The sequence below is a fragment of the Phacochoerus africanus genome, chromosome 9 (genome assembly GCF_016906955.1).
Source record: "Phacochoerus africanus isolate WHEZ1 chromosome 9, ROS_Pafr_v1, whole genome shotgun sequence".
Classification (NCBI taxonomy): domain Eukaryota; kingdom Metazoa; phylum Chordata; class Mammalia; order Artiodactyla; family Suidae; genus Phacochoerus; species Phacochoerus africanus.
The window spans coordinates 93,602,546-93,629,410 of NC_062552.1; the positions used below are offsets into that span (position 1 = coordinate 93,602,546).

At 36.2% G+C, this 26,865-nt stretch overlaps 1 protein-coding gene across 2 annotated transcripts in view; it reads left to right on the top strand.

The window, feature by feature from the left end:
* Window positions 1-26,865, top strand: part of PALS1 (protein associated with LIN7 1, MAGUK p55 family member) — a 100,537-nt gene that overhangs the window by 52,674 nt on the left and 20,998 nt on the right. For both annotated transcript variants that reach the window (XM_047795195.1, XM_047795196.1), the window contains exons 5-11: window positions 3,327-3,404; window positions 3,945-4,091; window positions 5,463-5,624; window positions 7,928-8,005; window positions 20,880-21,063; window positions 24,549-24,620; window positions 25,124-25,195. In XM_047795195.1, the coding sequence (XP_047651151.1) occupies window positions 3,327-3,404; window positions 3,945-4,091; window positions 5,463-5,624; window positions 7,928-8,005; window positions 20,880-21,063; window positions 24,549-24,620; window positions 25,124-25,195 (793 nt within the window). The remainder of the gene's footprint in view (window positions 1-3,326; window positions 3,405-3,944; window positions 4,092-5,462; window positions 5,625-7,927; window positions 8,006-20,879; window positions 21,064-24,548; window positions 24,621-25,123; window positions 25,196-26,865) is intronic.

Sequence of the window (26,865 nt, forward strand, 5' to 3'; positions counted from 1 at the left end):
ATGTAAGATTTTGAAAAACAATTGAACGATGTGAAGAAATATTAAATAGAAAATTAATTAGAACAGGTTATCCTTATTTAGAGAATAAAGGTAAAGGAGTCATCAAGAATGACTTCCTGCCTGCCCTTCCTTGTGCTGAATTCATCAAACATTGAATGCTGTTTGCCAGGCATTCTGCCAGTGCCCAGTACAATAAGGTACAGTTCCATTTTCATTGAGCTGTTTCTAGTGCTCAGTAGAGTCACATCAGTACCTTTAAATCAAATGTGTTCAGACCTAATGAGTATGTGTTATCTAGGTGAATTGAATAAGACAATTTAGGTAGATGGGGCGGCTAACATAATCATAGTCATCATGTGGAGACAGCATGGTGTATGTGGGGAACAACAGGCAGTTTATGGCTGGACCACCAAAGGTTAAGGCATGAGGAATACCAGGAGACAGGGCTGGAAAAGAGGCAGGAATCAGATGATGCTAAGGATAATACTTTAAAGGAGCTTGGACTTGATCTGGTAAGTGACAGCAAATGGGCACTAGAGTGATTATATTTCTGTTTTAAAGCTGGAAAGGATATTTAATGACAAAAATAAAATATTTTAATTAGTATGAAAAGTTATAAAATACTGTTATAAAACAGTAGCATGATCTCATTCTGGTAAGTAAGAAGTAAAAGGATATACACAGAGAATTTCTCATACTTGTGAAGTTATGGGTATATTTGGTAACCAACTTTATTGACATAATTTACATACATAAAAGTGGGTATGCTTTATTGTATAGTTCAGTATATTTTGGCATATATATATATATATATATACCTGTGTGATCTACCACAATCAAGTTAATTTCCTTTGTAGACAACAACCACTTCCTATTCCCCAGGCCCTAGTAACCTAGATTTGTATATTGTAAAAAGAAAAACACCCTATTTTTGAAATCAGCATTTAATTACTCGTCATTTTAGATTACTGCACTTGTCCATTAGTAAGACTTTAATTGAATTCTTGAAGAAAATATTAATTGGTATGTTCTCCTGTGTATCCATATAGAGCTCTACATTTAAAAACATGTTTTTCTAGGTTCCAAAACCAGAGAACAGGGTAATTTTGATGCTGTCATTGCTGTGATCTACTTGTGGTCAAGTCAGTTAATCCTAAAATTATCATCTCATGTTTCAATAGGGGAATTTAAAATCTATTTAAAATAGGCATAAGAAGTATTATAGAATTACTGGATTCCTATTTAATCATGAGTTACTTTCTTTAAAAATTTATACTATATTAATTTACTGTGTTTTCATTAATGGTGTTAATTTTGGTTTTGTTAATTTGCATTGTTGCAAAGTGCTCTTTTTGGTACTTAAGTTAGGAAATAGAAAAAGGAAGAAAATCAGAGGTATTGATAATGAGAACATATTACATAGTATAATCTTTGGGAAAAATAGTCCATAGAGCAAATTTGTACCTTTAAATATTTATGGTGGAAGAAAAGATTGAAAATACTCAACTGGACATACACTTCAAGTGATTAGAAATTTAAAAAGGGAAATAAACTAAAAAAGAAAAAGGGAGTTAAATTATTTTAATGGAACAAACAATAGACTTAACATTAGAAGCTCTTTTGCCAGTTTTTTGAAAAGTATAAGAAAGTGGAGAAACCTTTGACAAGTTAGATGAAGGAAAAAATCCTGATAACATTAGGAAAGGAAGAAGCATGAATGCAAATACAGAGTAAAAAAATTATAATTACAGCTTTATGTTACTAAATATGAAAGTGCTGTCAAGTAGTGGGTGGTTTTTATAAGAATATAAATTCCAAACGTGACTTGAGATAGCCAAAAAAATAGTAACTATAGATAAAATTGAAAGTTGGAAATCTACCCCTAAAAAAAATCTCCCAGACTCAGATGATTTTGGAAGCCCATCAAAACATTAAGGAACATATAATTCTTACATTAAAAACTGGAGTTCCCGTCGTGGCTCAGTGGTTAACGAATCTGACTAGGAACCATGAAGTTGAGGGTTTGATCCCTGGCCTCGCTCAGTGGGTTAAGGATCTGGTGTTGCCATGAGCTGTGGTGAAGGTCACAGACTTGGCTCGGATCCCGCATTGCTGTGGCTCTGGCGTAGGCTGGCAGCTTACAGCTCTGATTAGACCCCTGGCCTGGGAACCTCCATATGCTGCAGGTGTGGCCCTAGAAAAGACAAAAACAAAACTGTTTTAACACATAAATGTAGACTATTTCTCAACTCATTGTACTAGAATAGTAAAACCTAGATATTAAAAAGAAACAGTAGTTATGTAAACTAGTGTATATGACTCTACTTAACCAAGTAGAGTCCAGTCCAATTTATGAACATTAATATAGAAATCTTAAAATATGAATAACTCACATCTAGAAATATGTTAAAGTAATAGTTTACTGTGTTATGTAGTGTGCTAAGCAGTTTATGTGGATTATCTCAGTCTTTTAAGAACCTCATGTGGCAGGTGAGAAAGAACCATTCTATAGGTGAAGAAGCATGGGCTTAAAAAAAATTCCCATTATAATCAAGTGGAGTTTATCCTAGGAATGCAAGAATTGCTTGACTTCAGGAAATGTTTTAATGTGATGCCCTATAGTATAGTGGCTGTTCCATTACTCTGATATAAATTTATCTTGTTGGTCTGTAACTCTCTAAAATGTTACCTCTGATTTAAAATATAATTACATAAACATGATTTAAAAACTATAAAATAGCAACATAACCATTAGAACAGTCTTTCCCTTATGTAATCATTGTTAGTCTGTTTTGTAGTATGTTTGCAGAAATCATCAAGAAGGAAATACCTCATTCATAGGAATAAATAAAGAATGCTATTGTCAACCATGGTAACAAGATTGAAAACTGTGAGAAAGAAATACATTTTTTAGGAGTTCCCATTGTGGCGCAGCAGAAATGAATCTGACTAGGAACCATGAGGTTTTGGGTTCAATCCCTAGCCTCGCTCCGTGGGTTAAGAATCCAGCGTTGCTGTGAGCTGTGGTATAGGTTGCAGATGCGGCTCAGATCTGGTGTGGATGTGGTGTAGGCCAGCAGCTGTACCTTCAATTAGATCCCTAGCCTGGGAACCTCCATATGCCTCAAGTGTGGCCCTAAAAAGCCAAAAAAAAACAAAAACAAAAAAAAAACCTTTTTTAAAAAAATTATAATTCTCTTTAGTGTTTTTCTTTCTTACAAGTAGTTTTTAGGATTTTAAATTGTACCTTAAAAAAAAAAAAAAAACCTATGTAGATGCTGGTGATATTTTCTCTTAACCTAAGAAAAATCATCTTTGTTCCTTAGGTACAAACTGTTTTGAAGCCAGTCCACCAGAAGGAAGGACAAGAATTAACTGTTCTGCTGAATGCTCCACATATTCAGGTAGACAATGGACAAAGAATTATATATGTAGTTTTTCCAGCATTTTAAACTCAGTTCAAATCAAAGTCTCTTGGGCTAAAAGAGACCTCAGATATTAAGTAGCCTGTTTTGTCTTCAACTCCCATCACATAATAATTATTGTTGGATTATGTTTTTTTCAAATTTAAAATTAACCACATAATTTTTGAAACAACTTTTTATTCTTTACAAATTCCTCCCTTTTTTGGTTATATTGTCCATAAATTTTATCTATGATGTTGGACCCCAAGGTGATTTTGTTTTTATGAAGTTTAATAATCACTTTGGATTTTCGTAACTTATCTCAAAGTATTCCCTATTGTACTTAACACATCTTTAGTTATTATTAGCCATAAAGATACAGGGTTGTACTTGAGTTGGAAAGTTTGGGAACAGATCTGAATATATAATTAGCACTTCCTTTAAAGGTTTGATGAGCAGGATACTATTACATGATTAGTTTGAAATCTTTGTACAGAAATCATGCTGTTACTTTAAATGCTGTGGGTTTCTTTGAAACAGGCACTTTTACTGGCCCATGATAAGGTTGCTGAGCAGGAAATGCAGCTAGAGCCCATTGCGGATGAGAGAGTTTATGAAAGCATTGGCCAGTATGGAGGAGAAACTGTAAAAATAGTTCGTATAGAAAAGGCTCGAGATATTCCGTTGGTAAGTGTTCCACATCTCTGATATGAGATCCTTTTCACGGGTCTACACAAGGATCTTGGTGTATGTCAGATATTGAAGACCCTTGACATTTCTGGTAGTTTTTTCCTTTTGAGGCTAATTTTTTGGAATTCTTTTGTGTTCTTGCTCAAACTCCTTATTCAGCTGAGAAAAATTTGTTCATCTTTCTCACCCATAATTTGATGCAAATAATAGCTTGTGCAATAATTGTTGAATAAAGAAAGGGCAGATAATCTGCTTCATTATTCTCTCAGCTTAAAAAACAAAAGACAACAGTTGGAGATTCTGATCTTTTCATTCAGTGCAATTACTTACATACTTCACATAGATTTAGTATGCTTTGTCTAATGTTAATATTTTATATTTTTTGTATATAAAACTTTTTTCTCTTAGTCTACTATCATTGCCTTTTCTTTTATTTTCAGAAAAATATTCTTGAATCCTAAGGTCTCAAATTGTCTTGTGGTACATGAAATAGGGACTGTATTCTATTAAAGGGCAGTTTATGTAACTAGGTTTTTTCCCCGCGAGAAGAAAGAAATTGGGAAAGTTATGACAAAATTTTAAAATAAAATTTAGGAAAAGAGTGTTAGAAACTACTTTCAAGCTTTATTCTGTATTTCATATTTCCATTTTTTGAGGGCATAAATTTCAATTTTACTTCCAACTTGTGTAATAAATGTTAATGTTTAATACATTTTAATGTGAATTGGAGACAGCTATAATATTTAACATTTTGATAATTAACCAGTATTCATCGCTTCATCATATATTGAATTTAAAAAGACTTACAAGTCATGTTAACTAATTATGTAACCATTGGAATAGCATCCAGCATATAGAGAACAAATTTGATTATAGGCTTTCACATTGTTTTTGAGCAAGTGCATTTTTATACTGTTGTATGCTTGAAAAGCCTGATTTTAGAATTTTAATGAGTAGAACACTTCTGAAGCAGAAAATGTGGGGGAAACAATCAGCTTTCAATTGCTGTAACTACTTTAGCTGTGTAAATAAATTTTTTCTTGCTTGGCATATGCACACTGAGGTATATGGAATGATTGGCTAACAGAGACCTGCTATATAGTACAGAAAACTCTACGTAGTATTCTGTGACAAACTATGTGGGAGAAGAACCTGAAAGAGAATAGAGGTGTTTACATGTATAACTGAATCTACTTTGTTGTACAGCAGAAATTATCACAACATTGTAAATCAACTATACTTCAATAAAACTTTTAACAGTAAAAAATAAATTTTTTTCTCATGATAACTGAAGGCTAGTATTGTTGAATTGATTGTTTAGCCAAAACATCGCATTTTTATTTTAAAATTGGATATTGAATTTTTTAGGGTGCTACAGTTCGTAATGAAATGGATTCTGTCATCATTAGTCGGATAGTTAAAGGAGGTGCTGCAGAAAAAAGTGGCCTGTTGCATGAAGGAGATGAAGTTCTAGAGATTAATGGCATTGAAATTCGGGGGAAAGACGTCAATGAGGTTTTTGACTTACTGGTAAGCTGACATGGGTAGAAGAATAATTGATAGGTTCTCAAAAGCTGTTTTCTTTGTTATTAGACTTCAGAATAAAATATTTTCAGAGCACTTAAAAATAACTGTTAATATCTCTATATGGGAGTCTCCTGGTGGCTCAGCATGTTAAGGATCTGGTGTTATCACTGCTGTGGCTCGGGTCACTGTGGTGGCTCAGGTGGCATGGGTTTGATCCCTGGCCTGGGAACTTCCATGTGCCACAGGCACAGCCAAAAAAAAAAAAAAATCTCTATGTAATTTCTAGGATAACTTTCACATAATGTAATCGATTCCACAGTATTTCTTAGAGTTCTATTCTTGTGTGGATGCTACTGATTTTTTTCTTTATTACTACTGATTATATTTATTTGCTTCTGAAATCACTAATATAAACTCATTAATTCATTCAAAATATATTAAGTGCCTACTATGTGCTAGTTGCTAGGGAAACAGTAACAAAACAGAGTGCATGCTCTCATGATTTTTATGTTCATTTTGTTTTAAATTATCTAAAATAGGTTTTTATTTCCTTAAAAATTAGTATATACTATATACTAACAATTAATATAGACCTAGTGGTATAGATCTGCATTGTTCAGTATGATAGCCACTAGCTGCATGTGCTAGTTATTTCAATTTAGATTAAGTGAAATTTAAAATTTAGTTCCTCATTTATACTAGCTGCATTTCGGATGCTTAAGAACAGTACGTTACTGATGACTGCCCTATTGAGATGTAGATATAGGATTGTGGCATTCTGCAATTCCAGTCCACTGACCAGAATTCTCTCATTTTAGAAAATTCTGTTAGACAGTGATGGTATAATCAGGAGGCCATTTATTGTTAACTTCTTAGGAGAATTGATGGACACTTCATATATACTTGCAAACCAGATTTATTTATTTATTTATTTATTTATTTGTTTATTTGTCTTTTTGTCTTTTCTAGGGCCACACCCATGGCATATGGAGGTTCCCAGGCTAAGGGTCTAATCAGAGCTGTAGCCACTGGCCTATGCCAGAGCCACAGCAATGCGGGATCCAGGCTGCGTCTGCGACCTACACCACAGGTCACGGCAATGCAGGATCCTCAACCCACTTAGCAAGGCCAGGGGTTGAACGAGCAACCTCATGGTTCCTAGTCCAATTTGTTAACCACTGAGCCATGACAGGAACTCCTCAGATTTATGTTCTTATTTATTTAACCTCAGTTATTACTATACAGTAGAGTCCCTCCAATCTGCTAATGGCTGTTGAAGAATCCAGAAAGCATCCTCATGTCTTATTTTCACTCAGTTCCATTCATTGTTTTACCCATGGTCATTGTTCTTAGCCCTTGTTTTATTGGTTGCTGTCTGTAGATTGAACACTGCTCCCATCTATTTCAGGATCAGAAGTGTGATTACTCTCTAGGCTGGAGGTATCTGAACAGGGCAGGCTGTGGTGTACAGTTGTCCCTTAGTATCCATGGGGGCTTGGTTCCAGGGACCCCAGTGAATAGCAAAATCCACAGTTGCTTATGTCCCTTACATAAAATGGCACAGTACTTAGGTATAACCTATGTCCATCCACCAGTTTACTTTACATCTCTAGATTATTTATAATACCTAGTACAATGTAAATACTATGTAAATAATTGTCTGCAGGAGGTAAAAATCAAGTTTTGCTTTTTGGAACTTTCTGGATTTTTTCTTTTTTTCCACATCCATGGTTGGTTGAATCCACAGCTAAGGAACCTTGGGGTATGGAGAGCCGACTGTACTGGAAAATAATAGAGAACCTAGAAGTAAGACTCTATATAGTTAAAAAAACAGAATGAATTTTAGAGACAAAGGATCTGGGAAATAAGAATATTTGTATATTTGGATCACTTTTCTAACCATAGTCATAATTACCGCTTGAAATTCTACTGTATTAAAATCATTGTATATCAGAGTAGATAACCCAGAAGTACTGCAGCATCTTCCAGCCCTTCACTGTGGAATCTTCCTAAACAAAAACTGAATGGGAAAACCAAACCCCAAGATTTATGGGCTAAGTGGCTTTCCCCAGGAGACCAGAGGACTGAATTTTGCAGAATGCCATATTCCTGGATAACTCTAATGTAATGGAGTCCACGAAAGACATAATTTGTGCTTCCTGATAAAATGTGATTCATCTTTACCAAATTTTTTTCAAAGTCTCCTTGGGGCCTAGCGTAGTCCATTTGAGGGACTATTGAGCATAAGATCATGAATGATTTTCATAAATACAACTTTTTAAAATAATGTACTCTTTCTGTTACAGTCTGATATGCATGGTACTTTGACATTTGTTCTGATTCCCAGTCAACAGATCAAGCCTCCTCCTGCTAAGGAAACAGTAGTAAGTGATACTTTTTTAATGTTCATTTGTTGTCTAATGGCTACGGTTTACTTTTTTCTTAATGAATAAACTTTACATTTTCAAGTAGTTTTAGGTTCACAGCAGAATTGAGCAGGAAGTGCCAAGTTTCCACACAATTTCTGCCATCACATATGCAAAATCTCCCCTACTTTCAACATCCTGTATCAGCCTGGTACATTTGTTGCATTAGTGAATTGATGGTTTCATTATTACCCAATGTTCATAGTTTATTTTAGGATTCACTTTTGGTGTTTTACATCCTGTAAGTTTTGACAAATGTATAATTATATATATCTACCACTGTAATGTATAGAGTAGTTTCACTGCTGCTCTGCTTATTCATCATTTCCTCCCCGCTAACCAGCGGCAAACACGCTGTCTTGACTGCCACAGTTTAGCTTTTCTAGAATGATGTATAGTTAGAATCTTGCAGTATGTAGCCTTTTCAGATTGGCTTTTTTTCAATAGTGGTAAGCATATAAGTTTCCTCCGTATTTTTCATAGCTTGATAGCCCCTTTCTTTTTGGCACTGAATAATACTGCATTGTTTGGATATATAGCAGTGTACTCACACAGCTACCGAAGGACACCTTGATCTCCTCCAAGTTTAGGTAGTTATGAATAAATACCCCTGTGCAAGTTTTTGTGTAGACATAAGTTTTCAGCTCATTTGAGAAATACCAAGGAATTGAAAACTTAAGTCCACTTGCACAAACTTAAGAAACTTGCACAGGATAACAAATGCTGGAGAGGTGGGGAGAAAAGGGAACCCTCCCTTTTATTTCCCACCGTTGGTGGGAATATAAGTTGGTACAACCAGTATGGAAGACAGTATGGGGGTACCTTAGAAAACTGTATACACAGAACTACCCTATGATCCAACAGTCCCATTCTTGGGCATATATCCAGACAAAACTTTCCTTGAAAAAGACGCATGCACCCACGTGTTCATCGCAGCACTATTCACAATAGCCAAGACATGGAAACAACCTAAACGTCCATTGACAGATGAACGGATTAAGAAGATGTGGTATATGAACACAATGGAATACTACTCAGCCATTAAAAAAATAATAATGCCATTTGTAGCAACCTGGATGGAACTAGAGACTCTCATACTAAGTGAAGTAAGTCAGAAAGAGAAAGACAAATACCATATGATATCACTTATATCTATAATCTAATATATGGCACAAATGAACCTTTACACAGAAAAAATCATGGACATGGAAAACAGACTTGTGGTTACCGAGGGGGAAGGAGTGGGATGGAGTGGGAATTTGGGGTTAATAGATGCAAAGGCATGCAAACTATTGCCTTTGGAATGGATAAGCAGTGGGATCCTGCTATATCGCACTGGGAATATATCTGGTCACTTGTGACGGAGCATGATAATGTGAAAAAAAGACTGTATACATGTATGTGTGACTGTGCAGTAGAAAATTGATAGAACACTGTAAACCAGCTATAATGGAAAAAATAAAAACAGTATAATCCATGAAAAAAAAAAGAAACTTGCACAGGGATGTTTATTATTTGATTATCAGAAATGTTACTCTAAACATTTCTTACATGCAAGTAAAAACAGGTAATTTTATTAGACTTTTTAAAAATAAATATGAAATTAATATTTCAAATTTAGTAATTCTGAAAAGTAAAAAATAAATACTTCTTTTTCAGAATTTTTATGACTTATAACATTGAACTTTGTCTGTCATTATAGTTGGGTTTATTTAACTTAATCATGCTCAGTGCCATGCAAAATGCTTTTTACAAAGAATGTACAACTCTTAATTTAGAATGCATATTGTTCTTTATGTTAAATAGTAGCTATTACTCTAGCTATAGTAAAAGACTTCATTGCTAGTAACAGTTGCACTCCTAGGTCCATAGCCAAGAGAACTTAAAATATACCTCCTCACAAAAGCTTGTACATGAGTGTTCATAACAACATGTTATGTAATAGCTGGAAAGTAGAAACATCCCAAATGTTGGCCAGCTGATGAATGGAAAGCAAAATATGGTATATCCATAGAATGGGGTTTTTTTGGGCATAAAAAAGAATAAATACTGATATTTGACACAACATGGATAAAACCTTGAAAAAGTTATGCCGAGTGAAAGAAGCTGATCACAATATTGGCTCATTTATATGAAATATCCAGGATGGGTAAATCCATAGAGACAGAAAGTAAATTAATAGTTACTTAGGTCAAAGGGGTGGGAAGTTAGGAGGGTATAGGAGTGATTTCCTAATCTGTAAAGGGGTTCTTTTTGTGTTGATAAGAATGTTCTAAAATTGTTTGTGGTTGCACAACTCTAAATTTACTAAAAATCACCCTATTTTTACATGGGTGAATTGTATAGCATATCTCAATAAAGCTGTTGAAAAGTCAGGCTTCAGCGTGCTGGATTAACATGGCAGCCCGGGAGTTCCCTTTGTGGCTCTGCAGAAATGAATCTCACTGGTATCCATGGGGACACAGGTTCAATCCCTGTCCTTGCTCAGTGGGTTAAGGATCCAGCATTGCCATGAGTTGTGGTGTAGGTTGCAGATGTGGCTTGGATCTGGCGTTGCTGTGGCATAGGCCAGCAACTGCAGCTCAGATTCGACCCCTTGCCTGGGAACCTCCATATGCTGCAGGTGTGGAGCTAAAAAGACAAAACAAAAACAAAACAAAATGAAACATGGCAGCCTGATGATTTACATCTATTATTATTCTTTTTTTTTCTTTTTTTTTTTCTTTTTAGGACAAGACCTGTGGCATATGGAAGATCCCAGGCTAGGGGTCAAATCAGAGCTGCAGCTGCTGGCCCATGCCACAGCCACAGCAATGCCAGATCTGAGCAATGTCTGCAACCTACACCACAGCTTGTGGCAATGCTGGATCCTTAAGCCAATGATCGAGGCCAGGAATTGAACTGCATCCTCTTGGATGCTAGTCATATTCTTAACCTGCTGAGCCACAACAGGAACTCCTGCTATTATTCTTTTTTTTGCTGGGGGGGTCCGCACCCGCAGCATATGGAGGTTCCCAGGCTAGGGGTCGAAGCAGAGGTGGAGCTGCTGGTCAAGACCAAAGCCGTAGCAATGCGGGGTCTGACCACGTCTGCAACCTACACCACAGTTCACAGCAACACCCAATCCTTAACCCACTGGGCGAGCCCAGGGATCGAACCCGCAACCTCATGGTTCCTAGTCGGATTCGTTTCCGCTGTGCCATGATGGGAACTTCTCCTCTTATTATTCTTAACTTTTGTTACAAGCATAGCAGTTTGAAAGGGATTACAGTTTCATTTTTTTCTTACATTTCATCACAGTTTTGCTTTGTATTTTGGTTGGCATTTTGTTTTCCCTTTATTGGACATACTGAAGTTGATGTTGCACTTGCAACTTTTCTTCTGTTTAAAGTTCTTTGTAAGAAGAGAAAGGAGGAAATAGTTCATCTTTGACAGCCTTATTCTCTGTGCACTATTCTTTTCCACATATCTCTCCCGTGAGCAATCTCTGAACTTCAGAAGTAGCGCTGCAATCTGAAGAGACACAACAGAAGAGGGCTAGAGTATGCACTTACTTATATGGCTTTAAAAAGAAAGGGAGAAAGAGAGGAAAAGGAAATGAAAAGATGGTAGGTTTATCCCTTTTAAAATATAGCATTTGATGGGTAGAGGTGTTGTCAAAATAGAAGCAATGGTATCTTTTTCCTTCATTTTCTCCTTTCATTGTGAAGAACTCTCAATTGCAGTATCTCTTGCAAAGTTTTCATTAAACCTAAAGGCTTAAAATGAACTACTATTATTAATATCACGTGGAAAGTTTCCACAAAGAAAACAGTGATAGTATATCATAATTTTATGAACATACGCAGAATGATTTTACATAGGATTAATAATTTTACAAAATTGGAACCATTTCCTTAGTATAGGTGATTTATAGTGTTACATTAGTTTCCAGTATACAACAAATTGATTCAGTGTTACATATACATATATATATTCTTTTTCATAATTCTTTTCCATTATGGTTTATTACAGAGTATTGAATATGGTTCCCTGTGCTATACAGTAGGAACTTATTGCTTATTTTATTTTATTTATTTTTATTTTTTTTGGTCTTTTTGTCTTTTGTTGTTGTTGTTGCTATTTCTTGGGCCGCTCCCGCGGCATATGGAGGTTCCCAGGCTAGGGGTCGAATCGGAGCTGTAGCCACCGGCCTAAGCCAGAGCCACAGCAACGCGGGATCCGAGCCGCGTCTGCAACCTACACCACAGCTCACGGCAACACCAGATCGGTAACCCACTGAGCAAGGGCAGGGACCGAATCCGCAACCTCATGGTTCCTAGTCGGATTCGTTAACCACTGCGCCACGACGGGAACTCCTATTTTATATATAGTAATTTGTATCTGCTAATCCCAGACTCCTAATTTATCCCTCATCCACCCCCTTTCCCCTTAGGTAACCAAAAGTTTGTTTTCTATGTCTGTGAGTCTGTTTCTCTTTTGTAAATAAATTCATTTGTATTGTATTTTAGATTCTGCATTTAAGTGATAAATGATATTTGTCTTTCTGACTTCACTTAGTATGATAATCTCATGTTGCTTCAGATGGCATTATTTCATTCTTTTTTATGACTGAGTAGTAGTCCATTGTGTATGTATCTGTACATGTATGTGTGTACACACACACGCTATATATACACACATACCACATCTTTATCCTTTCATCTGTTAATAGGTTGTTTCCATGTCTTGACTATTGTAAATAGTACTCCTGTGAACATTGGGGTGCATGCAGCTTTTGAAATTAGAATTAATTTATTATGTGTAATTATGGTACAGGTCAGGATCTAAAAAGGTATCTTTCTGACATGTGTTTGTCATGTTGGAAAGAAACATGTATTTTTAAGGTCGTGAAATAGGTGTTATCTGAAATTCTATCATAGTTACTTGCTAAATTACAACGTTACAAATGGGAAGACTAAGCTATGTTAGGGGTACTCCTTTATTTGATAAGTTTCTGTTGTATTACTCATAACAGTCAGGGGCTGCTCTGTCAGTTGCAGAGGGCACTTTTGTAGTTAGCTTCCTGGGTTACTAGCACATTGGTCCCAGTAAACACAGACGTTGTTTAAACTGCAGTTTCCTTTTCTCAGCATTGTTTTTTTTGTTTGTTTGTTTTTGTTTTAAAGTTGGAATTCCTAGACAAGTGTGTAAAACTTTAGATTATTCCACAATGTAATCGAAATAATATTGGAGGAGGAAATAGAATATTTATTTGAACTGAAGGCACTGTTTCATCTAGTCTAATGCCCAAATATAAACAGAGGAGTAAATTGAAATGTAGGGGGCTATACTGCTTATTAATGATGGAATATGCACTAGAAAATTCACAGGTTATTGATTGTCCAATAAATGTTAGCCATGATTACTTGCTTTGCACCATTACTTTATATGTGTTCTCTCATTTAATCCTCATAGCATCCCTTTGAAGTGTAGCTGTCTTTACTATCTCATTTAACAAGGATTGTAACTAGAATTAATTAGAAAGACTAAGTTGGAGTTCCCGTCATGGCTCAGTGGTTAACGAATCTGATTAGGAACCATGAAGTTGTGGGTTCGATCCCTGGCCTCGCTCAGTGGGTTAAGGACCCGGCGTTGCCATGAGCTGTGGTATAGGTTGCAGACGTGGCTTGGATCCTGTGTTGCTGTGGCTCTGGTGTAGGCCAGGGACTCCAGCTCCGATTAGACCCCTAGCCTAGGAACCTCCATATGCTGTGATTGTGGCCCTAGAAAAGACCAAAAAAAAAAAAAAAGACTAAGTTAATTGCCCAAGTCCATTATTAATGAGTAGCTGAGTCCGGACTAGAATCCATACCTATTCCAGAACCTGTTCTCTTAACTGCAGTATAGTATAACAGGTTCTGTCTCACAAAGCCATTAGAAGGTTTCTGCATTACTATTTATTATCAATCCAAAGAAAATAATTAGAAGACTATGATAGAAATTGTAAGTAGAAGTGAATTAACCTCTTAGTAGCTGTGTATATGATAGAAATTGTAAGTAGAGGTGAATTAACCTCTTAGTAGCTGTGTAGCTGAGTACAATAAAAGCATATTGTGAGACTTCAGTATTTGAAATTGGTGTAGGCAATAGCCAGGACATGGAAACAACCCAAATGTCCATCGACAGAGGATTGGATTAGGAAGATATGGTATATATACACAATGGAATACTACTCAGCCATAAAAAAGAATGACATAATGCCATTTGCCCCAACATGGATGGAACTAGAGACTCTCATACTGAGTGAAATGAGCCAGAAAGACAAAGACAAATACCATATGATATCACTTATAACTGGAATCTAATATCCAGCACAAATGAACATCTCCACAGAAAAGAAAATCATGGACTTGGAGAATAGACTTGTGGCTGCCCGATGGGAGAGGGAGGGAGTGGGAGGGATTGGGAGCTTGGAGTTATCAGATACAACTTAGAATAGATTTACAAGGAGATCCTGCTGAGTAGCATTGAGAACTATGTCTAGATACTCATATTGCAACAGAACAAAGGGTGGGGGAAAAATGTATACATGTAAGGATAGCTTGATCCCATGCTGTACAGTGGGAAAAAATAAATAAATAAATAAAAATGAAATTGGTGTAGGGTCTCTTTTGCCTAAAGGAGACTTTAATAAGACTGGGAGCGTGACTGAAGTCTCTTGATTTGGGAGGATGAGAGAGAAAGATGTAGTTTTAGGGGAATTTAATGGTTTAGAATAGGATGCTAAAATCACAGTTCAGGGATACAAGCCATAGATTTAGCTACTAGCCCATTGATGTCAATAATTGAAATATTAAGGGTCCCAAATAATTTTTTTTCCTTACAGTGAGTATCTACTTGATCACTTTTATGTACTAGGCACTGTGCTAATAAGCTAGGTGTATAATAATTAACATGACGTAAATTAAGCACAGTTTGTTGTAAATGGTAAGATGGAAATAAACAGTATGAACATTGAAGATAAAAAAAGGTGGGACTGATTATATAAGGTTAATGAAACTGAAACCTGTAGGATGAGATGAAGCTGTTAATTGCCAGAAGAGCTTTCTAAGGTATAATTTCTAAAGACCTTGGTGTTTGGAAAGCCTCTTGGGGTGAAGCGAAGTGGAGGAGTAGAAAGGTGAAGAGGGAGTTCTAAAAGATGAGGCTAGAGAGGCAAGTAGGGCCAGGTCAAGTAAGTCTTCTTGGCCATGGCAGAGAGTTTGGATTTTTAAATACAGTAACATGATCTGATTTGTATTTAAAAACAAAAACACTTCTGGCTGCTGTGTGGGAATTGGATTAGTAGAGCCAATAATAGAAGCAAGGAGATTTAGGAAACTATTGCTAAATGAAACCTTTATGAAGTATGATGAAGGCTTAAATTTCAGTGATAGCAGTGGCAGTGTAGAAAAATGAAACAGGCTGGCTCTGAAAGTAGAAATTACAAGACTTTGTAATGAATGTAGAGAATAGAAGATAAGCAAGGATGCTTGAACAACTGTCTGGATAATGGTGCTGCTTATTACTAAAGGTAAATCTGGAGGAAAAACAGGTTTGGGGAGAAAAATCCAGAGGTTTATTTTGTAGGTTTGGGATACCCAAAAGGCATTCAGGTGGAGATGTCAAGTACATAGAATGGAATATATCATTCTGGAATTTTAAGGATAGATCTGGGTTATAGTTGTGTTTATTGTGGGGAGATCAGGTCAGGGGAGAAGTCTTTTTATATGTACTTTATGTGTTTTCAAAGCATGCTATAGATTTAAAAAAATGATAGTTTAAGGATGTTCACAGCAAATGAAGACAACTGGGTTGGAAGGAAAGGCTGAGAACAACTCCCATCCACTATATTTAATTTTATCTTAGAAATATAAAATGTATTATACAATTTTCATCTTAATTTTTTCTCATTTGGAAGGAGGTCTACAATTTTATAATGCAGTAAGATTTTTATAAATATGTATTTTATCAGAAGATGCAAAAAATATTGAAAATTTCAGTGTATGGTGTATTAGATAGACATCCCTTTTCAGGTTAGGGCAGTTGCTCTAAGTTCGTTGTTACCCTAAGGTTCACATTATCTGCCTACTACTAAACATCAGTTGGATGCCTCACGGATAGCCCAAGTTTCTTATGTTAAAAATGAAAGAGAGGAGTTCTGTCGTGGTGCAGTGGTTAACGAATCCGACTAGGAACCATGAGGTTCCGGGTTCGATCCCTGCCCTTGCTCAGTGGGTTAACGATCCGGCGTTGCCGTGAGCTGTGGTGTAGGTCGCAGACGCAGCTCGGATCCCGCGTTGCTGTGGCTCTGGCGTAGGCTGGCAGCTATAGCTCTGATTAGACCCCTAGCTTGGGAACCTCCATATGCCGCGGGAGCGGCCCAAGAAAAGGCAAAAAGACAAAAAAAAGAAAAATTAGAACAAATAATCTAAAGGTATTCCTTCTTGAATGGGCATAGGGAGGAGGAATCTCAGGATGAGGAGGAGAAATTTGAAAAATGTTGTTTGACACTGCACAGACTTTTCCTTCCTGCCTGCCTTTCTTCCTTCTTTTGTGTGTGTGTGTGTGTGTGTGTGTGCGCGCGCGCACACGCGCGTCCACGCATGTCTGACCACATCTACAGCATGTGGAAGTTCCAGGTCTAGTGATTGATTGAACCTGTAACCCAACAGTGACAATGCCAGATCTTTAACTACTAGGTCACCAGGGAAGTCCTCCAAAGGCTTTTTTCTTGATGCTGCCCCTAATTTTACAGTTTGCCTTTGGGTAAAGTGTAGGCCAAAAGTTAAAAGAAGGCACACTTTCACTGTTTTTTTTTTTTTCTTCCACAAGTAATTTTAGAAGTTATAGATAAATCTACTATAATAAGAATACAGAAATAAAAATTACAAGGAAAAAATATTTTTAAGCATTGAATTCCTTAGGAAAGATATAAATAAATTATTGAATCATTATTCCTTTACCATGTTCCCATCATTGGGACTTCAAATGTGAATAGCTTACGGGTACTTTTTAAAAAAAAAGGCAAAGAGAAAATGTTGGGCTAGAAGATAATCGTGTCTAAACAAGCCTATAATTTAAAATTTAAACAGAAGATTTTGTTTGGATTAGAAACCAAATATTATACACTCTACTGATACACTGTACTGATATTATAGCATTACAGTTCAACCCTGGAGCTTTTGTATAGGGGTCAGCATCTCTCTTTCATTTAGAAAGGGCTCTATTTTCCTTTGTATGGGAAAGGAAGTAAATTAGCCACTAGCAGAGCTTAAGAGGGGAGATTGCCAGAGATAACTTCTAGAATTGAAAAGAATTGCAGTAGAAAATAGGCATATTTAAGACATGTTGCATGTTCAGTTCAGATCCCTGCAGTAAAGTGAATCACATGAATTCTTGGTTTCCCAGTGCACATAAAAGTTATAATTACCTTGTTTTGTAGTCTGTTAAGAGTGCAATAGCATAGTGTCTTAAAAAAGAACATATATGTTAGTTTAAAAATACTTTATTGCTAAAAAATGCCAACCATCATCAGATAACACAAGTTGCCACAAACTTTAATTTGCCCCCCCCCAAAAAAAAAACCCCAAATACCTCACTATATCTGCAGAATGCAGAAAAGTGAAACAATAAAACAAGGTAAGCCTATATAGTTAGAAGTCATGTAATGCATGTCAAGACAATACTCTCACTTTAACTCAGTCAAATGGTTAATTTCTTTGATGTGAAATAAACTTTGCTCTCAATTTTAGAGTACATTTTAATCAGCACTAAATAAACTTGACCCATAAGCAAAGAGTGTCCTCTGTACTCCTCTTCCTAGCCTACACAAAGAGGGGCCTCATTCCAAACCATTAAATCCAAATAGTCAACGAGTGAGACTTAGGCAAGAGTAGAGAAAATCATCACTGGGTGATTTTATTTGGCTTCTGGCAGAGGTCGTAGACTTAGATACAGGGTCCTCACTCGTCGGTTTAGTTTCCCTCAGGGTAGTAGTTCCCTAAGATTTTAGGGTACATCTTAAACATCATGTATCATGTATGTCACAGTTATTCAAGAAACCTCATTGAAACAGAGTCTGAAGGTTTGAGATGTAGCATGAGAAGTCAGTGTTTTAATAAACATTCCTAGCAGGTGATCTGAGCAAAACACTTTGAAATCAACATGCTGGGTATTGATTTCAGAAAGTGATCTGATAAAATCATCAGTCAGGTTAACAAGTCTCTGAAAAGCCTGATAACAAAATGTTCTCTACTACCTTAAATGATGTCTGTAATTTCATGTTTAGAGTTCCAAGATTGTTTGGCTAAAAGGCAACAATTTATACAGAGGTGGAAGCATTATTGATTAGTAGGGATGATAGTCAAGCAGAGGTTTTTTTGATCATCCTATATATGAGACTTCAAGATCATTCTACATATTAGAGATGTCTCATGCCACGATTGTAAGATCAGGAGTTCCTCTTGTGGCTCAGTGGTTAACGAATCCAACTGGGAACCATGAGGTTGCAGGTTCAATCCCTGGCCTTGCTCAGTGGGTTAAGGATCTGGAGTTGCCATGAGCTGTGGTGTAGATTGCAGACGTGGCTCAGATCCCATATTGCTGTGGCTCTGGCGCAGGCCGGCAGCTACAGCTCTGATTAGACCCCTAGCCTGGTCTCCATATGCTGTAGGTGTGGCCATAGAAAAGACAAAAAAGGGGGGGGGGGTGTATATATAATCTTTTTAATCCAATCTCAACTGTGTTTTGACTCACTGCCGCCTTGCAAAACTTTCTAAAACTCAGTTTTTGGCAATTCCCTGGTAGCTCAGTGGTTTAAGGATTTGGCATTGCCACTTCTGTGACTCAGATAGCTGCTATGGTGCAGGTGCAGTCCCTAGCCCAGGAACTTCTGCATGCTGTGGGTACAGCCAAAAATAAAAAATTCATTTTTGGTTTTCAGTGACATTTTCAAGATTTTAATAAAAAGTCTGTTTTCACATCAAGAATAATCTTTAGGGCACACTCTAGTTAGAATGCAATGGAATACTTGTCGAATTGAAGTATCTTAACCATATTTATTTCAAGAGACTATACTGTGTGACTCCATTTATATGAAGTAAAATATAGGAGAAACTAATCTGTGCTAGAAAATCAGGATATTTACCCTTGGAGGACATAGTGTGGTGAGTGATTGAAAGGAACATGAGATGAGGTTTCTGAGGTACTGGTGATATTCTTGTTCTTGATTTGGGTGCTAGTTACATAGGAATGTTTTGTTTATGAAAATTCATTGAGGTATATATACTCTTATGATTTTGTATAGTGTTTGAACTTAATGTAGTACATCAATGAAAATCTACCTCCAAAAAAGACAGACTGGGATTTAAGTTCTGCATTTTTAGCTGGATCACTTGCTTTAACTCAGTGTTGCTATTTGTGTATTAGGACTTAGATTGCCTCATTTCCTCTTTATAGTAGTAAGTAAAATATTTTTCCGAAATTAAAAAAAGTTCTTTACCTAAAGATACCTTCATGTAAAATTTCTGAAAGAGGCTGCTTGGTTTCATGAGGATTCTTGGTTATATGTGTTACAGGCCTATATATCTTTATCACTTAAGTAGTTTATTAAATTTCATATAGTCTAACATCACTGATTGAGAATAGTCAACTTCTTAAGGGGCTGAAAAAAGATACTATTTTCTCATAAAACCATTTTTGAAGCAGCCCAGTATTATCTTTATGATAACTAGTTTCCATTATGGTGAGGGTAAAGGGGTTGAGTAGAGTCAAATAACAGATGCATAGAAAAGAACTCAGAATTATAAAATTCTTAGCTTGTCAGTCAAGTACTTGGCTCGTTGAGCCCAAACCTGAAATATAACCAATGTGGAACAGAAAAACTCCTTGGATATAGATGTTGGATTTTGTTAGATGAAATGGGGCTTCTTACAGATTTTGGAAATGCCATGTGCCACTTGACCAGATTGGATAAAAGTTACAGATGGGGGAATTAAAGAGCATATTAATATTAATTCCTCTATACCTTCTAAGAGGAAAGAATACTTTGTTGTATCTTATAGAAATATATTAGAGAAAATAACATAGGAAATAGCTTTCTATAAGGTTCATGTGAATTCTCACCTTTTAGTGCTAAAAGCATAAGTTTTTAGATATGCGAAAATTTTAACTTGTACTACAAATAATATTTTAAAGGCTATGTATAGAACATGATAGGAGTTGTTTTTAAGCTTGATTTAGATAATTTTAGCAGTTTGAGGTGTGATTGTTTATGAACCAAAACATAGCCCTTTAGAAGAAACGCTGAAAGAGATTGAGGCACCCTGACAGTGTGGTCAAGAAGGGATGACGGCAACAGGGAAACTGACACTCACCTGCTTAGATGACAGGTGTGGTGAGGTTTACAGCCCACCTTTCCCAGTAGTAGTGGTTTGGAAATTTCATACCTTCCTGCAGAGTCATTGTTTTCACAGGTCAGGAATAGAGAGGGAGGAAGTCTCTATTACATTCCTTCTGATTCTCTCAAACCTTTGAGGCGCCTTAGCACCTCAGCTTGTTAGCAGCTAGCAGTGCAGTCTTGTGCATACTCTTGTACATGTTTGCCATCAGCAGAAAGATTATCTTAGTTGAAGAAAACAGGTGAGCCTGAGAAAATTCTGCTCCCAAAATACTGTTACTAACCTCCCTTCTTTCAACTTGTAATATTTTTGCACTAATGAAAAAGTGCAGCTTTTTAATATTTATGCTGAATATTTTGTGTTGCTACTTCATTATTGTTGTTCTTATTTTCACTGTTTTTATCTTTTAGATCCATGTAAAAGCTCATTTTGACTATGACCCCTCAGATGACCCCTATGTTCCCTGTCGAGAGTTAGGTCTATCTTTTCAAAAGGGGGATATCCTTCATGTGATCAGTCAGGAAGATCCAAATTGGTGGCAAGCCTACAGGGAAGGGGACGAAGATAATCAGCCTCTAGCTGGGCTGGTTCCAGGTAAGAGACAAAATAGTAGAAAGTACCTAATTTAAAAAATATTAAAAATACAGCTATTCAAAGAGGAAAACTCACTTTTTCATGCCTTTTAAAAAATGGTGTGGAGTTCCCTGGTGGCCTAGTGGTTGAGGGTTTGGCATTGTAACTACTGTGGCTTGGGTTTGATCCCTGGCCCAGGAACTTCTGCATGCTGTGGGCAGCCCCTCCCCGCAAAAAAGATTTTTAAAAAAGTGTAATTACTTTTTCACATAGTTGTGTTTTTATGTATTTCTGTAGCTTAAGTATCTTGAATGTAAATGTGATCAATTTGTTGGGCTTTAGAATGGAATTATGATATAATCTCATCAACCAATTCCAAGCTGTGTTACATTCCCTGTAGGTACATTGAGACCACCCTGTTTGCAAGCAGCAAAACTTGTACTGAGCAACAAAAGATTCAAGGCAATGAAACTTATACTATAACAGATTATCATCAATTGAGGCATCAAACTTTATGTCCAAATAGGATTTTGTTAAGGTTTTCTTAGAAAATCTCACGAAGTGATCACTTTGTAAGGAACCAGGAGAGTAAGACCGCTGAATTATCTCTCAGAATATCTTAGAGTAGAAATAGGATGCTCTCAATTTTTTGTTTAAGAAAACTCTAATTTAGACTAAAACTTTAGGTCTCATTGGACATAAAGATTATGAAGGAACATGTTTCTTAGAGTAAAGATGATACTTAGTGAGATAAGGTGTATAGAGTAATTTTTCCTGCAGTTCCCAGGATGTGGATATGGTGGAATGAGGGAGACAGAATGAAGGGAAGGATAGTAAGATATTAGTGAAGGCAGAGGAATACTTACAATGTCATGAAATGAGAATAAAGTGATAATTTATCAGTTTATTCATTCAACAAATATTGTTATATCAGCACTGTATAAGGCACTGAGAGAAGCTTCTCTTTCATACTTGACTTCAAAACATATCCATTAATACTTTATACATTAGTGTAAAATAGTATGCATTGTTTTTTCTTTTTTGTGTCCCCTACTTTATAATACTTCCATGGAATTATCTATCTCTGTTATAGTACTTTGTACCTTATATTCTGTTTGTAAATTTCTTTAAGCCAGTAACTGTATTTTATTTAATCTTTTAAATCTAGGCAGTATCTGCAAATTAATAAATAGAAGGTGATTTTTAAAAATAGGCCAGTACTGATTCTGAATTGGACCTTCTAAGCCTCTTTATTTAAAAACTTCTCCTAGCTTTGTCTTTTGCCTCTAACATTTTTTGGGGATCCTACCTCCTACTCAAATCTTAAGTTTTTTTTTTTTTTTTTTTTGGTCTTTCTGCCATTTCTTGGGCCACTCCCGTGGCATATGGAGGTTCCCAGGCTAGGGGTTGAATCTGAGCTGTAGCCACTGGCCTACACCAGATTCACAGCAACGCAGGATCCGAGCCGCGTCTGCAGCCTACACCACAGTTCACGGCAATGCCGGATCCTTAACCCACTGAGCAAGGCCAGGAACCGAACCCGCAACCTCATGGTTCTTAGTCGGATTCACTAACTACTGAGCCACAACGGGAACTCCTCAAATCTTAAGATTTTAAGTATAACAGATTTGGCTGTTGGATTTGACTGCAAGTAATGTGTATAATAAAGTCATAGCCACAAATCATCTGCTTTAAAACCCAAAAGTTGGAAACAGTATTCTGTGTATAAACAGATACTGGGTCATATTTCAAGGAAGGAAAAATAGACTTCTTGTATTAAGTTCAGAAAATGATACTATACCTTTGATTCCTTACAGTGACAGTTACAGGAACATTCCTCTGGAATCCTAGAGTATTGGCCAGCCTTCATGGTTCTACTTTGTTCTTGTGCCAAATAATCAATTTGGTATCTTTTTTTTTTTTTTTTGTCTTTTGTCTTTTTAGGGCTGCATCCATGGTATATGGAGGTTCTCAGGCTAGGGGTCGAATGAGAGCTGTAGCCACTGGCCTATGCCACAGCCATAGCAACATCAGCTCCAAGAGTGCTACAGCCCACACCACAGCTCACGGCAACACTTGGATCCTTAACCCACTGAGCGAGGCCAGGGATTGAACCTCCGTCCTCATGGATGCTAGTCAGATTCATTTCTGCTGAGCCACAATAGGAACTCCTCAATTTGGTATCTTTTCACCATGTTAGCTTTAGCACATAAATACTTAGAACTAGTATTTATTGACTGATTATCATGAGTTTCTCAAAGTATATAGATGAATCAAGGAGATTTTTAATAATTCCATTTGGAAGTATTTTTATAGGACAAATAAATGGACCTACTGTATTTTTTGGTTTTCTGTCAGAAGGATTTCTAAGAGGTCAAAATTTCCATCTCCCATTAATGTCTGCCTCTATTTCAAAAATAGTCTACTTACGTGTATACTATAAAAATGTGCCATAGCACATCACTGTGATGTTTTTAAACATTTTGATATGTAAATTATTAAAATTATTTTTTTTAATCTGTTGAAGTCAAATACTTAGCAAAATTTTTTAATGCTCTTAAAAATTTCCCTATAGTCACTTGTTTTATCTAGAAGCAATCAGCACAGCTCCTGGAGCTAACCTGATTTCCTTTCATGTTTTTTATGTGTATCAAACTCAGTGTTTTTGCTTATGCTCCTATAAAATGCACTAAGTTCAATAGTTTATCCCAACATAAATGGAATTTGCCTAGTGATTTTTAAGGATCTCTGGCTTGAAAATGAAAGAGTTAGACATAAAAATTAAATAAAAAAGTAGAACTCTAATTCAGTATTATCTAATACCATTTTTATCCTTCAGGGAAAAAATACATTTAATTTTAAGATAGATGTCTGAAAAGAAGACAAAAATCAGAAACCTTGAATGCCCTCTATATTAGAATCCTAATCCTAAGGGAAAGAACTTAATAAATTTTTCATTTATGTGTATCATTGGTAGCTCAAGGTAGAAATAAAAAAATATTTAAAACATACATACATACAAAGAAAAAGAGAAATTGAGAATAATAAATGCAAGGGAATGTGTTGAGTGGTGTCTTGGAATCCAAAACTGATGAATGTTTGCATATTGTTTCGGAAAGTTAACTCCTAGAATTGCTTGATTTAATTCAAATGATAAGAATCACTGTAAGATTCAGCACAGTACTTTCCATATAGTAGATGCTCTATGAAAGCTTTGTAAAATTGATTAAATTTTCTAGCACTGGTTTATTGCTTATCTTCCTTAATAGATGATGTATAGTCCAATAATATATGTCCTAAGATTGGTTGAGAGTAAGGTTGAAACTTAATATCTTGGACATTTGGAGCATATAATCATAGTTGACATATTCTCATGTGGTTGTAGAAGGATTTAGCAAAGAATATGGATAAAGAGTTACTTCTGGTATAGTCCCTTGATTTAAAAAAAAAAATACTTCTATTCTTCTGTCTTAAATATTTTACTCTTTTTCCTTTCCACTTAATAGGGAAGAGCTTTCAGCAGCAAAGGGAAGCCATGAAGCAAACCATAGAGGAAGATAAGGAACCAGAAAAATCAGGTCGAATGCTTATATTTGACGTTAATGAGGGATTTCTTGGGTCTTCATCTGGATTCAGGTTTATATGTACATATCAGAACTGAGGTGTTCCGGGCAAGAGTGATGTGAGAGATGCAAAATTGATTATCTTAAAGGACAGGATTTAAGTATTAAAGATTATCTGTCCATAATGTGAGGTTAATGGAAAATTATAATTACTTTCCTGAAAAATAGTTCTCCTGTGAACAATGTTAATTTAGTGTCTATAAATTAAAAATTTACTATTCGAGGTATTCCTTGGTGGCCAAATGGCTAAGGATTTGGCATTGTCACAGCTGTGGCTTGGGTCACTGCTGTGGCAAGGGTTCAGTCCCTGGCCCAGAAACTTCATGCTGTAGGAATAGCTACCCCCCCCCCCCCCCCCCCCCCCGCCAAAAGCTATTTGAATTCTTCAGTTTGAAATATGTAGCTTTACTTGAGGAAACAAATGCCACATTTATACTTACGTTTATGATTGTCAACAGGAAAACTGTGGTGTGCAAAAAAGAATAAAAAGAAGAGGAAAAAGGTTTTATATAATGCCAATAAAAATGATGGTAAGTTCCACTCTCAGATACAATTGTATGTATATCTGAAAGAGGTCCATATCTAACACTTGAAAGAAATTAAATTGATATTTTCAGGGAGTTTGATTTCTGATTCTGTTTTGCCTCTTAATGTAATATACGTGCTTATTAATAAAGCCATTTAGCAGAAATTATTTTCTTCTGGAATCCTATGAGCAATGGAGTATTTTAAATTCTGAGAAAAACTGGTGTAAAAATTAAAGTACAATTTAGCATATATAGTGTTATATTGATAGTACCCTCTAATTTTTTCCTACCTAAAGGCTTTATTTGCAGAATTAATATGTTTCTAACAAAGTCTAACAATATAGATGTATTTTAAGTAAAAAAAGAAGATTTTGTTTACAGTACCTCATGTCAATGAAGCAGCCCATTCCATAGAGCTGGCTGAGTCAGGCACACAGTAGATTTTTTTTTTTTTAATTTATCACCAAGATTAAATATTTTTAAGTTGTGACTTCTCTTAAAATCAAAAGCTCTGGGAGTTCTCTGGTGGTCTAGTGGTTTGGAATCAGCGCTTTTACCACTGCAGCCCAGGTTCAATCCCTGGTCAGGAAACTGACATCCCCCATCAAGTAGCTGCGTCCCATGCCCCCCTCCCCCCAAAAAAAGTTAAAAAAAAAATCAGAACCTCTGATAACACTGGACTCATATTCTCAGGTGACATCAGTCTGCTAGACCTGAATGATGGTTGTTGCCTTTATATTGGCTACTACTTAATTCAACGGTCTCCACCGTATTCAATTTTTTATAAACCCAACTTGATTTAGTGCTTTCATTACTTTCTTGCTTGATCCTTAAGGGCTTTAAAATTTGCTATACTCCTGCTTATATCAGGTTAGAAATAACCCAAACAGTAAAGCAAAGGAACTCTTCAATTTTTGCACAAGTTATAAGGATTATTTTTTTTCTTTTTTTTTTATTACTCAAATGAATTTATCACATCTGTAGTTGTATAATGATCATAACAATCTCATTTCACAGGATTTCCATCCCATAACCCAAGCACATCCCCCCACCCCCCAAACTGTCTCCTCCGGAGACCATAAGTTTTTCAATGTCTGTGAGTCAGCATCTGTTCTGCAAAGAAGTTCCGTCTGTCCTTTTTTTCAGATTCCACATGTGAGTGAAAACATTTGATGTTGGTGTCTCATTGTATGGCTGGCTGACTTCACTTAGCATGATAATTTCTAGGTCCATCCATGTTGCTAAAAATGCTGGTATTTCGTTCCTTTTAATGGCTGAGTAATATTCCATTGTGTATATGTACCACATCTGCTGGATCCGCTCCTCTGTTGATGGACATTTAGGTTGTTTCCATGTCTTGGCAATTGTAAATAGTGCTGCAATGAACATTGGAGTACATGAGTGTCTTTGCGAGTCGTCGTTTTCTCTGGATAGATGCCCAGGAGTGGAATTGCTGGGTCAAATGGTAGTTCTATGTTTAGTTTTCTGAGGAATCTCCATACTGCTTTCCACAGTGGTTGCCCCAATTTACAATCCCACCAACAGTGTACTAGGGTTCCTTTTCCTCCACACCCTCTCCAGCACTTATTGTTTGTAGACTTTTGGATGATGGCCATTCTGGCTGGTGTAAGGTGGTACCTCATCGTGGTTTTGATTTGCATTTCTCTAATAAT